Raw genomic sequence first — 14,719 nt, 5'->3', positions numbered from 1 at the left:
CCATTTTATATAATAAAAAATAAGGTATTCCATCAGAATCGTAACCTTAAACCATACCCCTTTAAGTCCATAAGTGAATTATCAAAGAATAGCCTAAAGAAAAATAAAACAAAAACACCCAAAATACCCTCCCATACTGAAAGGATAAGTTTCACCCTGAAAACCAGTCACACAGCCTGTCACATGCTCTGGGAAGTAGACTAGGTGCAGAAGCAAAGAAACCAGTGTCTATCCTTAAGGATCATCCCTCTGCCTTTTCCCTTCAATGATTAGGGTAAGAAACAAAGCAGTTAAATGTTCATTTCCTTAGGACCAGCAAAATTCTTCATTTTCTCCAATCCTCAACCATTAACACTTAATGTAAGGAAACACGAGATCATTTTTCACGTGGCTTAGCTTATAACAGGAGCACTCCTATTTGAAAGGTTATATCTCTAATTATACTTTCAAAACACCTTGAATCAATTCTAAAACTGGCACTGCTCAGTTAGAAGGTCTACAAATTCCTTATGATTGCTACAAAATTTACCATCACCTAACTTTTTGCCTTTTATGACACTGTTGCCTTCCCGTTAGCCAGAAACCATAAAATCTCCATTTAGACCTGAAAACTTGGACCTGTTTACAATTCTGTTATAATACTCAGTCATTTGTGCTTCCTTTTTTGCATGAAAAAAGAAAAAAAACCCAGAACTCCTAATTCTTCCCTTATAAAATTTGGTCTATTTGACTAAATTTTCAATTAATTCCTTTGACATTTACCACAAAGGTAAATTAATATCATAAAGCACCACTTAAAAATTTCTTCATAAAGTTTAATTTTTAATTAAAAATAGGATAATTTTCTGATTCTGTGAGGATAAAGATTCTAACATCACCAATATTTTTATTTTTATTTTTATTGTATTTATTTATTTTTTTGTGGGACTCTTGCAGGCGGCCGGGGAACGAACCGGTACTGCAGAAGCTGCGGGCAGCTTCGCAACCCAGCGCTCAACCAATGCGCCACCAGGGGAGGCCCCACCAATATTTTTAAAAGAGGAATTTATCTACAATGAGCCCTTTCTTCTTCTAGTCTCATCCCTTATACAGTAGTTAAGGAGTTTCAGGACCTGGTAAGGTAAGTCTGATAGAGGATCATCACTTTGTTTCATAAATGAAAACAATCCCTGAGTGGTCTGGTTTCATTTAATCAGATGCATGGAACATGAAGCCTTCGATGACGGCTATAGATTATTGCTGTCCAAAAGAACTCTGCAGAAGGGTGCGAACCCTCGTGCTAAAAGTCTCATTACATTCTCCTCTCTCCTTCTCTACCACCACCCACCCTCAATTCATCACATCACCCAACCCACCCCCTTACCCTAGTATTGGCATTATAGACTAGGTAAAAATACAGGAAGAAGACTCTAGAGAAAAGTAATGATTAACCCTATTCACAAAACCCACACTTCCCAGCTGCCACCAGAAAACAGCTGCTTAGAGCTCCGTACCACTGCAGAATCAGAAAAATGTCAACACAGGCAACATTAGCACACTCTACACTAAGCAAAAAGGAACGCTGAGGCACTGTTTGTACTAATAAGTTCCTCTCACAGTCTGTGTTTCTCTCTGAAATATAAACTCACTCTCACATAGACATGTTCTCCATCTTCTAAGGTTTATTCTCAGACCTCATGGCCTGATATTCATGTTCTATCTTTTTGACTTCCTCTTTGAATATATTTTCTAGTCCTGATTTGTGTATGTGTTTTTATTTTATAATATTATACTTTTCAAGCTGACTCAAATATTTTGTAGAAAGATAGAATATAACCCACATGGCACAGCAGACTTCTGTCTCGCCGGCTGTTGCCCTCAGCAGTATATTTCAGTCAGTCCGCCTGTTCTGCTCCCCACTCTGTCTCTGGTGAATTCTCCCACCCCAGCACCTCTGGCCAACATACATCCCAGTCTTGTATGCATAAGTAAATAAATCTTAAAAAAAAATCTGTTTCTTTAATAATTATTTTTGAGAATGAAAGAAATTAGAACTCTGTCCTAATTCAATATAATTTTCCCCTGGCAAAACAACTCTTACAAATACAGGGATCATTGTGTGTTTGTGAAACAACTCTTCTAGTATGTTGCCAAACAGGCCATACTCTGGGCAACACCCTGAGGACAAGTATAGAGATGCCACCAGAAATGGCGAAGATTCCTTTAAATGAGTATGACAAGATTCCCAGAGCAACCTGACAACATTCACTTGTAAAGGTGACTCTAGGAAGTGGCTGTGCCAGTTGGGCACCTTTGCTCACCAGTCCTTTGGACGTGTTATGTCCTAACAGAAGGACAAAACCAAATGCCTGTAGGGCCAACACAGTTGGCATAAATGTGTCAAGTCTCCAGAACAAAATCTTTTTTTTTTTTTTTTTTTTTTTTTAAAGGAAATCTTGCTTTTTTTTTTTTTTTTTTTTTTTTTTTTAATAGAGGCATGCTTTATTTATTTGTTTGCTGGTTTGTTTGTTTTGTTTATACATGCACTGGGTACAGTCAGAAGCGCGGGAGGGTGAGAGAATTCACCAGAGCCAGAGCGGGGAGCAGAGCAGGCAGAAGGACCGTAGCACACTGCCGAGGGGAGCAGCGGGCGGCAGGAGAGGTCTGCACGCCATGTGGGACCCTCCTCCGGTGGCCGGGGAGCAGCCGGGGATCGAACCGGCGCCGCAGAGGCCGTGCGCAGTTTCGCAACCCAGCGCTCAACCGCTGCGCCACCGGGGAGGCCCTGAACAAAATCTTTTTTTAAGGATAAAGGCAAAAGCCTTTATTTATAACAGTTAGTAGGCAGTCAGTGACAACACCAGAGTAAACCACTCCTTTTAAAGGAAGACATTTCTCAGCTCTAGCAAGTTATCATTTGTGAATGTGTTGTCAGACTTCCCATTTTTCAAGAGTAGTTAGAAATTCAGATTTTTACACGAAGCTTCAAAATTTTAAAATGTTGAGAACAAATTAAAATCACTGTATAGGCTAAACAAAACTATCTGCAGGCCAGATCTACCCTGCGGGCCCCCGTCTGTAATCTCCGGCTTACATGGTTAAGCTACCACACAGTTCACAATGGAATGTTGTGTTCCATAAGCCCTCATGATCGAAAATACAAAAATCACTTCTCTTCGGTTTCCTTTTAACCAAGCATTCCTCTGGAAGCTCTGGTCAGGACCATAAAACCTACTTTTGGCTGAATCACTTGTCTTCTAAATTCTTATGTTGTGAATTAATAGGCTACATCGTATAATTGCTTATCTCCAAAAGCAAACTCTTTTAAGGATAAGGGCGAAAACCAAACAGAAAACTTGATAGTATAAATATACCAATTTGTAATATCAGCCTTCAAGAAATCTAAACCAATATAACATTAATGATATTCTTAGTACTGAATGTACTAGTTTTCCTTTTCAAGGTTTCCTGAAGTATATGTGATAAAGTTCAGGTACCTGTGGTTGTTCTGCCAGTCAGTTTGGAAAAAGTTACAGACTTTCTCTCCTTTCTTGGAGCTTCATGGCACCCACTGTTGCATATTAATTAAAAACTTTAAGAAAGTTCTACAGTAAAGAAATCTATTCAAATGTTGTTTAACCCAATATTTCCAAAATTACTTCCACGAAACTGATTTTTTTTTTTGCATAACATCTATTAATATTCACACTTTGGATAACACTGCACCACTGTGCTTTACTCTTGATAGGTATATAACTATAGCACAACAAAGTTAAACTGAAGAAAGTGTTGTAGAAACGTCATTCCAATTTTGGCCTTCTCACTTATTTCTTGGTATTGCTTGAAAAGGTTGCTTCTTAAGACATTATCTCTAAATGGTGAAAATTATAGTAAAATCAAATAAATAAATGTTAAAAGAATTGAAGGTTTTCTGACTGAACTGCACAAAGGAGATGTTACTGAACCAGTCTGACTACATTGTTACCTGTGAAGAATATCTAATTATAGTTCTATATAAAAAAGTTTCCACCTAAACCAAAAGTCACTAACACGGATAAGATTAAGTCAAGTATAATTATAATAAAGAAAAAATCAAAATCAACAAGCAACTATAAACCAGAGACATTATGGGGGTTGAGGGGGTAGGGAGAGGAGGGATTGGGGTCAAAATAAGGGGAGTGCAATTGTATGGGGAATATAACCAAGATGAAAATGCATACATTGTGCAAAAATTAAAAATGATGCAAGAAATCTATTAAATAAATAAATAAAAAGATTAAGTTAAGTGCTAGGGGAAAAAATTAAGAAATGCAATATGGGTCACTTGTTTTGATAGGAAACTACAAGATAACATCATTTCCTAAAAAAGAAAATTTCACTGAAAATTTGCAAAAGCCTCTAAGTTAAAATTAAATATAAAATGTACTTTATTGCATAGTGTAAATAATCCTTTAATAATAGGATAAGAGAAAACAGTGTTGGTAAGAACAGTTTTTAACACAGACCTCAGGGCTTCAAGTTTCAGAACATGATCAAGCCTCCCTGTAGCTCTAGGTTAGGCCACAATTTAGTATTTAGACCTTCATCTACTAATAAATGTCATCCTGAGTTCCCTATACTTCATTCATCCTTGTCTGGTTACTTCCCTAGGTTACAAACATCCAACTACACATGGCTTTCTTTCCACCTGTTCATCTCAAGGCTGCCACATAAAGCCAGCTAACTGTTAAGAGTCAATAGTACAATCTGAGTAGTGAGCTGAGGAAACTACCTGGCCCCCAACCCCACCCTATTGCTTGTTCTCTTTCCCATACAGCACACAGCTCAGAGTTCAGACTTACTCCTCTTCCATTTCCTTTTTCCTCTTTCAAGCTCCTACTCAAGCTCTTCAGGAAAAGTCTCCATTTTTCGCTAATTGTGCAATCTTTTCAATCTACGTGTATCAAAAAACAATACTGCAAAACCACCGGGTCTGTTCTCCCCAACAAGAGCAGCATCCCAGTTCTGACAGCCAGGATGAGTCAGCTAAACCTAGGTCCGCTGACATACCATTGCAACAGCTCAGCTACAGTGGTAATGAACTCAGGTCTACCTCAGCTGTCAGCAGTTCTATTTTAAGCATCACAGACCTCACAGAATGATGGGAGTGGCCCACAGTATCACAAACAAACTGGTGTGTGGTTTGTGAGGCACCTTTATCTCTTCGATGGTATCAGGGGTTGTTTTATTATTATTAACCACGAAAACTAGCAGCCACAACAGCAAAAATTGTGGTTTGGACTCTTCAAAGTACACTCATATTTGGTATCTCATTTCAACCTAACTTTTACCACAAAGCTTCCTATGAAACTAGTTAGCCAATTTCCAGGCGCTTATAAGACACCGACTGGTTCTCAGGTGCTGCTCTCCACCAATGGTAAGGAGGGGATGCCCTTTCTTTAATTTTTGGGGGTCATGGCCAGAAAGGAACCTAGTTGTTCACCACAGTTTTCGTCTTGATAAGACTTTGGACTCTAGTCAGAGCTCTATTGGGGTCCAAAGTAGAAAATTAATTCTCATACCATTCCTCCCACTCCTTAGATACAAGTAGGTTACAGTTTCCAAAAAGTCTACTCAAAATAGCCAGGATTCTTCCTGAACAGTGAGCCAAAAGTAATGCCGGCAAATTTTCTCCTGCCCTCCAGGATGTCCAGATCCACCACCAGGTTCAGGTAATAGTCTAGGTACAAAAAGGAAACCCCCCTATCTGTATCAAGCTGCATAGTCTTCCTGGTACATGGAAACCACAGGCTTCAGCTCCATTTGGGATCTTCATTTACACTTGAACAATTCAAACAGTACTCTCTATACTGTTTCTCAAAGGCACCCAATGCACTTGTGAGCATGCATAAACTGTGCCCTGAAAATGGCTGTCTACATTCAATATGCTTGACTCAATAAAACCATTATGGATCAAATGCTATAATTAACAATCATATTTATAAAAGGAAGGACAAGAGCACACCTTCCCTCTACAGACTTTCCTAACTACCTCAGGAACATCTGACCACTTTGCCTTCTGAGCGCCCACCACAATTACTCCCTTTAATACTTCTATCATGCCACCTGCAACTCATTAGTTCCCTTACTAGTCACTTGTCTATTTCAAATCGCCATTTGACTCTAGAATCCTTCTACGGCTTAACCTGTATGTCTTTGTGGAGCCCAATCGCCTGGCACAGTGCCCAACCCTTAGTGCATGCTCCGGATTCATCAATGTCTGGTTAACGAAGGTTTTCCTGGGGAGCAGACACTGGTGTTGCAAGAAGATATTCAGCAGTTGCCTTACTAGATTAGTCTCTTCACTGACCTGAGAGCCACCTTTCAGAAGCAGGGAAATAGAGGATGTCCAGTCACCACTGTATGCCCCAGGGCTTGGGCACATATTTGATACTACCAGATGACCCATCCAATCAGTGATCCGAATAACCTAGTGCTCATCATCACTGCTGATGCTTCCATATCACTTAGGAAGCGTGAGCATGATAGATAACTCCCTTTTAATAAAAAAGAAGTAATTAGCACTTTTGGGCACCTACACTACACCACTGTGCTAGGTACCTGACACACTGTCACACTCACACTTAAACCTCATCACGACTGTTAATGCTTCAAAATTATCTCCACTTTAGAGAAAAAGAAACTAAGGCTCAGAAGAGTGAAATCAACTTAAAAGAGAAACTCAGATTTATCTGACCCAAACTCTACATATACTCTTTCCAGTGCAATGATGTTATGTGCAGATAAGATTCCCTGTCTTCCAAGGTTTGCTTCCCAGTACTCTCACGGACATGTCAAAATGCATTTATTTTTATTAGTGAGTGATTAATCTCTTTCTTCTTTCCAAACGGATTGATTCTCAACCATTAAAAAATGACCAATAGACTCTTCTTATGCTAACTAAGAAAACTAACAGAGAAGTTCAGGAAAATGATTTTGCAATGAAATGGCAAAATATTCAGTTATTTTAACTTCCAGGTTCATAGATTTAGGCAATCGTGCTTTGCAGCCAGACAACTTTGTCCAATGTCTACATAAATGTGTATTTTCAGCTCCATGGTACTAAGGCAAGGATGTTGTTACTGGCAGGCTGACCACTAAAACTCTTGAGAGGAATGTACACATAAAAGTTCAAGTTACCTAAGTTTTTCCTGGGATGAAGCCTATTCTTTGAGTGAGTTTCATGGAATACTAATTCCACCAGAATCTTCACAAGTATAATCCCCAAAACAGGTATTTGATTTGCTGGATTAAACAATATCAGGCAAGTTTATTTATTGTACCTTCAGTATACCAACGTTTCCCAATGTGGTTATGGAAACTTTCATTGAAGTAGAAAATGCCTATAAAATGCACAACTTAAGTGCTTAATAAGTGATACCTATTATTATTAGCAAATCCTTCGTCAATCATCCTCTCAACAGACTAGTACTTGACAGAACAAGTGCTCTTCAGAACACACCCTGGAAAACATGACTGTGATCCCTTAAGGGGCACTGGCTATTTCGTACACTAGACACCACTGAGTACCTGGAACAGCAACATCTTTTATACCTCCCTAGAAAAGGAATGACATCTTCCAAAGATTCAAGCACTAAGAAACTCTGGACCCATTTGCAAATTCAGTAACTGGGGGGCTGGGAGGTAAGATTTATTATGCATAGGAGATTTCTCTAATTTTAGATAAAGAATTCCTTCTTTGGGGAATTCCTATAATGGAAGGTACCCAAACCATAAATTTAGTCCAAGGATTCAGGGGACAAGTAAATAAATTAAGGAGTCAAGAGGATCAGAGTGCTGGAGATTTCCAAGGTGGTATAGAGGACACATATAGTATGGCTTGGTCATGAATTAGAAGATGAACACACAAAATCATATTTGATTGAGCTGAGTAAAATTACAGTTGTTGTCTTAGAAGGTAGTAACTTGTGGAAAGTGAAAGAGTCTGAGTAAATATACCAAAAACCCAAACACTGAGTCAGTCAATCAAGGTGTCCTATAGCTCAGCCCCTGCCTATTTTTCCCAATTTAATTACCTCTACTCGTTCATACATTTGTATTCCAGCTATCAGCCTAAATGTCCTCCATTCATACTGCACAATTTCTCATTTCTGTGTTTACACTGTTGCCTTTCCTTCAAAACTCTATTTCCCCACATCTCTACTCTCCTTTAATCCAAACTTTCTTCATACTTCACGCCTAGTTCAAATGACACTTCATTCGAGATTTCTTTCATCATTATAAGGATATATGAACTCTTCACTAACTCATTGCTTATATTCACTGTGTTATTTCTCTTATTTATGTGAGAATCTTTTATGTGGCATGCTCCATAGACTTGTGTATTTATATAGTTGTTTTATATACACATAATACTATTAATATTTTGAACACAGGATTTTATGTCTTTTCATAGTAAGCTTGATCTGTAGTAACTTGTAGTATGGCTTGCCCATGGCAGGCACTCACACACAGTTTGAAGGGCGACTCAGCATTTAAAAAAGATGACTGCATGAGGGCTGGAGAGTTATTAGGTATGATTCATTATGGATGGTACAGTAAACAGAGAAAACTTCAGGGAAGAGATGGCATTTGAGAGGGGTCTTAAAATAAGGTTGGGTATTAGAAATTGAGATGGGAGCAGAAATATTTCAGCTGGGTTCAAAAGAAAAACACAAAAAAGTAAGTTTGGAAAAATGTTAAGTCAGGCTGGGACGATCTTACATCCCAGGCAAAAGGATCTGGATTGTTTTTGTAGTTAAAGAGGAGTAATTAAAAATACTAGTGGTCCCACAGATACATAAATAAGGGTAGGAGATAACAGAATGACAGACTGGGTAGAATTAAAACTTTAGGAATTAAACCAGCCTCTATTACCAGCTTATTTACTTGCAACATTTTTTCAATTTTTTAACTGAATGACCATATTATCTGAGCAATAATCTAAGGAACTAATCCCTACATAAGCACACTTCAGTGTGGTAAAACAGTTTTAAATATATAGCAAAATCAATCTGTCATATTTCAGGATATATAGACATGTCATTGTGCTATAAACTGCAAGGAAGAGGAAGAAGGAATGTTCTCTGATCCTCTTTTCAAGGTGTTTGTTATCCCACATCTCTGGCCAAACTGTTCTAGAATGTGTGTGTCTCTTTCCTCACCTTCTTTGCAAGGTTACTCCTTTTTTCAGCCTCTTTCTGCTACATCCTCTCAGGTTTCTTGCTATATCATTTTGCTCTCTTGAACCTTCAGATTCAGCCCACTTATACATTCAAAAAGTAGAGCCACCTTCTTGAGAGGGACCACTCTCACAATGTCTGCCTGCTTCACAGGAAGCCTGAACAAGGACATAGTTATCCTCTGGATGCCCGGGACATCTCAGCTATGGAACTCCTCTTGCTGGAGGAGGAAAAAAAAAAATCATAGATCTAGACACTTTGCAGTAACTCCTGCTCTTCCCATTCTCTGGGACTGAAGAGTCAATCAGGTGACAAATACTGCTCCTTTTACCATCTTTCAGGGCCAGATCTACACATAGAACAGTCTGAGTGGAGTCATTTTTTTTTTTTAAGATTTATTTATTTACACAAGCACTGGGTACAGTCAGAAGTGCGGGAGGGTGAGAGAATTCACCAGAGCCAGAGCAGGGAGCAGAACAGGTAGACTGACAAAATACACTGCTGAGGGGAGCAGCAGGCGTGGCAGGAGAGGTCTGCGCACCATGTGGGACTCTCACCAGTGGCCGGGGATCGAACCGGCGCTGCAGAGGCTGAGGGTAGCTTTGCAGCCCAGTGCTCAACCTATGCACCATGAGGGAGGCCTAGAGTGGAGTCATTTAATTAAAGTACTCACCGACCAAAAATATCTCCCTAATACTACCTAAAACCCACTAATGAGGAGTTCATTTGAGTTAAAAAAACAAACACGATTTTAGAAAGGGTGAAAGGGGAACTTGATAGCTGGCTCTGTATTAAAAACAGCAACAATCTGATTAACTAAATCCACACAAAGGGAGTTAGGGTTTGATTTGGGCAGGGAAGGATATGGAGGAAGGACAAAGGACAGAAGATCTGTGAGGTCATTTCAGAACATGTTATATTTCAAAAGAGAATTAGCGAGAACTAAACAGAATGAGAGCACAGCGTTCTGAAAGGTAGCCACGCTAAGAAGTAAGGCTCAAAGGCTGACTTTACCTTGAGTTATTGCCAAGGTCCTCATTTACTACCAAATGTTCAACTCAGCTCTCACTTTCTGTGGGAGCATATAAAGTGAGGTGGACTGTATAGAAAAGTGGGTATGGAAGGGTGGTCAAATGAGGCTGGGAGTGGTGTACAGGGAGCTAAAATCAAGAAAGGGACAGTTTCAAAAATGGATTCAAAAGAGCTGGAATCCAAAAGAGAATCTAGAAATATATCAGAATTATAGATATTTGGGGATGCTTCCCATCCTAGGTTTTATTCAAGATGTTTATGCTGGAAATTCTGAGTATGCCTGAGTCAAAGAAATATATGATTGGTAGTCACCATTCAGAATTTACCAAGCTTCAACAAAACTGCCTCAGTTGAGCTCAGAAAATGAAAACTTATTCCTGCAAAATGGCAGAAATTTATAGAAACACAAACAATGAAAGTTACTTTCCTCTTAAACATTTCCAAAACAGATAATTACACTAATTATTTTCAAAAGTCTTTCATGCCAAGGGTAACATACAATTTTGGAGAGAAAACACACAATAGTTATGGTGTTGCCTCCAACCCACTTTCACCTATAAACCAGCACTGTTCATTCCACTCTCGAAAGATGTTCAGTACTGGTGTGGGCTTGCCCTGACCCAGTGCGTTATACTCCTGCTCCTACAGAATCACTGCCATGACTTTTCCAAGGTACACAAGTCCCATCTGCTCAATTCCAGTTTCCTCCTCTCAGTTCGACATCTTTATCTACCATGGGCAGAACAACCTCAGTGTGCACCTTTATCCCTCTGCCTTTTTAGATATAAAAAGATATTGCTAATCCTCTCTAATCCCACTTTAACCCTTCATGGCTCACTCTCATCCCCCCTTTATGGGATATACCAGTGGCAGAATGTCTCTGGAGGTTGACCATTTACGTAGACATCTGACCCTGCCTTAATGAGTACAGTCTTTTTGATCTCATCATTCCAGTGACTAAAAGAATTTATTTTCTTTTCTTATTATTTACTCAGATGAAACACTGAACATTCCCATCTTAGTCATTGCCCATCTCTCTCTCATAAAACACAGCCTCTCCACTCTGCTTAAATTAAGACCAAAGGTAATAGTCGTTCCCTACTCTTTTCTCCTACCTACAATTCCCCCCACCTGCAGAGCTACTTTATCCAACGCTGTCACAGTTGTTACAAAAATTTGGCAATGGTCCCAGAATTAGAAAATTACAGAGGCACTTTCATACTTGCTAAAATCCTAGCTTATTCTGCATCAGTTATTCTACTATGACTCAATATCCCCATTCTTTAGTAACTCTCTCTTTGGCTTTATATGCTGCAGTTGCCAGCATCATTCTTTGGCAAACAATTATAAACCCTGTTACAGATGTCACCATTCTTTTCAGTAGATGTTACCATGTAGCTGAACTCTACTCCTGCTCTCCTGAATCCTACAGCACTATGTAGGACAGATAACACCATCTAGTTACATCTGCACAAGTACCTGACCTCGTAAAATGCTTTCACGTTCATTTTCTTTTTATATGAGCTTCTGGACATCCCAGAGAGGAACAATTTTACAGATGAAGAAACCAAGCTATTGCAAGCCACTGCAGCATGAGTTCAATTCTCAGCCAGGGAGCTAACCCACATGGCACAGCAGACTCCTCCTGCCATGCCCACTGCTTCCCTCAGCAGTGTATTTCAGTAGATCCCCCGTTCTGCTCCCCATTCTGTCTCTGGTGAATCCTCCCACCCCTGCACCTCTGGCCTACACCCCAATTCTAGTACGCATAAATAAATAAAAATAAATCTTAAAAATATAACAAATCACAAACTCTGCGTAAGTATACATTTTACTTATAATTTTGGCTCCATGTTCTCCGCCTTCCCTCTCTTGCCCTGTACAAAGTTATCCAATTTGGAGTATGTGCTCCTGATCCAGAAGGCTCTATTTAGCTAGCTGTGAGTACCCCTAGCACAATGCTTTGCATTCAAAGGCACATAAACACTGATGATTATGATCTTTAAAAAGGAAAGAAATTATTCCTGCCCTTGATCTGAAATAATGACAGAAATTAATTTCTAAAACCACTAAGCTCATTATTTACTTCAATTCAGAGTTTCTAAATAAGAATTAGTTTAAAAGAGCTGTGAAGTGAAGACAAGGGCGTATTTGTTTACACGCGGTCCTAAAGGTATACAATGAAATACTGCATAATTGGTTATTAGCTTCCCATCAACAACAGCCCAACTCTACTGCACAGCAAGGTCACCCCGGGTAAGCAGATCCTAGTTACCAGCATTCTCATTACAAAAAAGAGACAGTCAGTTATTCAACTGCACATGAGTTCTGGAAAAGTAACAGCTGGCTGCATATTACTTACCGGTTTATCCTTGATGGTGGGGCTTGACACGCACAGGTAGAGTTTCCCATCTTCTTCTAGGCAAGCATCTATCAAAGCTTGTACTGAGCTCTCCTCCTGGAACAGCAGAAAGGCATAGCCTTGGGGAGAAGAAAAACAAAAGGGTAGGGGGAGGAATCAGTAAATGTATCTCAAAGTACCAATTTAAAATTTATCTACTGCTTGATTTGGACAAATTCTTATTAAAATCTAAAACCCTGAAGTGGTACATATGAAGTTACTGAGACCCTCATGAGACTCCAGGCATCATGTTAGGTGCTCACAGACATTACCTTAATTCTCATAATTACTCAGGGAAGCAAGTTCAGAACACCGGTACAGAATTTCCATTCACCAGGTCTGGCTATCTTTTTACTTTTATGTTTATTGAGATAAAGTTGGTTTACATTATTGTAATGTTTTAGGAGTTGTAGGTTCAAACCTCTATAAATGTACGTTTTCATACGATACCCACCACCAATGTCCCAATAAGGGACATTGATTATTTTTAATCAGAGTAGGCAAGGCAAACTCACATTAACCTGAGCCACAACTTCTAGCCAGGAAACAAGCACCACTTGCTCACCAGCTTCCACTAAGTTTTAGACTTGACATATGCTACAACATAGATACACCTTGAAAACATCATGCTAAGTGAAAAAAGCCAGATACAAAAGACCACATATTGTAGAGTCCATTAATATACAATGTCCAGAATAGGCAAATCCATTGAGATTAAAAATATAGTTTAGTGGTTTCCTAGGGCTGTGGGGACTGGAGGCTATCAGTACAGAGTTTCTTTTGGAAATGATATAAGTTTTCTAAAATCAGTTGTGGTGGTTTTATAACTGTAAAAATACTGAAAACCATGGAATTATTTATTTCAAATAGGTAAACTGTATTATATGTAAACTGTACCTCAACAAAAGCTCTATGAAAACTAAAAAGTCCAACAATTAGGCTAGTTGTTAGATGTTACTTGCTACATGTTACTTCTAATGATAAAGCTGTTTCTCCAAGGATACTATGCTGTTTTATGGCAGTGTACACAATCTATAAACATAGATACTAGAGGCAGGATTTCCATGGACACAGTCAGTTGTGTTCACTTTAATTCAGTAAGATTTATTGAGTAACTGTTACAAAGGGGGACCATAAGCCAACCAACTATGGGTTATGAGAAAACTGAGATGAGTAAGACCTCTGCCGTCATGAGATTAATGTGGTAGAAGAAACAGACATTTAGGGCCTCCCTGGTGGCACAAGGAGTTAAGTCTCAACACTATGAAGCTATCTGAAGCCACTGCAGCACGGGTTCGATTCCCAGCCAGGGAGCTACCCACATGGTGCAGCAGACCTCTCCTGTCTTGCCCAGTGCTCCCCTCAGCAATGTATTTCAGTCAATCAGTCTGTTCTGCACCCCACTCTGTCTTTGGTGAATCCTCTCATTCCCCCACACCTCTGGCCTGTCCCCCCAGTTCTTGTATGCATAAATAAATAAATCTTAAAAGAAAAAAAAGAAACAGACATTTAGACAGTTAACTACTTGCTACAAACCTGAAGGAGATAAGTGGGGGCAAAAATGCCATGGGAGCCTAGATGATCAAGGATTCTGATATGGAAGAATCACCAAAGACTTCACAGAGGACAAATATTCAAGGAGCCAACTCTGCCACTTGCTGCCACACTGGCATTCATGAATGGCAGCTGAGTAAAGGCTATCATGAGCTAGTCTAAGGCTGAGTATTCAATTATTCAACCTCTCTAAAACCACTCTAGCTTTGCTGAATCTCTCAGCTGTCACCTCTACTCCTAGTCCTCTTACTGACTAGTCAAAGGAAAGTATCACCAATACCACTCTCTTCTGGAGCTCTGCATGGCACAGATTTCCCAAAAGGTCATTAAGAGGCACACTGGAGCTCCTGCTCTTGGAGAGGACTCCATCTATGTACTGGGACATCAAAAAGGCCTGGGAATGGGGCATGCTCAGTAAGCTGGGTTTCCTCCATCTCCTTGCCTCTGGAAGTCCTAAAAGCTGACTGTACCTTCCCTTCACATTGCTGTCCCCCCTGCTCCTCCCACCACATACAATTTTCTACATCAACTT

The 14,719-nt window shown here is 39.5% G+C and overlaps 1 protein-coding gene across 5 annotated transcripts in view; it reads right to left on the bottom strand.

The window, feature by feature from the left end:
* Positions 1-14,719, bottom strand: part of CPEB3 (cytoplasmic polyadenylation element binding protein 3) — a gene marked incomplete at both ends in the record, with an annotated part of 144,829 nt that overhangs the window by 31,571 nt on the left and 98,539 nt on the right. For all 5 annotated transcript variants that reach the window (XM_084246395.1, XM_084246391.1, XM_084246392.1 and 2 more), the window contains one exon: positions 12,595-12,713. In XM_084246395.1, coding sequence (XP_084102521.1) covers positions 12,595-12,713 — 119 coding nt within the window. The remainder of the gene's footprint in view (positions 1-12,594; positions 12,714-14,719) is intronic.

The sequence above is a fragment of the Talpa europaea genome (genome assembly GCF_964194135.1).
Source record: "Talpa europaea genome assembly, chromosome: 10".
Lineage (NCBI taxonomy): Eukaryota > Metazoa > Chordata > Mammalia > Eulipotyphla > Talpidae > Talpa > Talpa europaea.
This window is presented reverse-complemented; position numbering and strand designations above follow the sequence as displayed.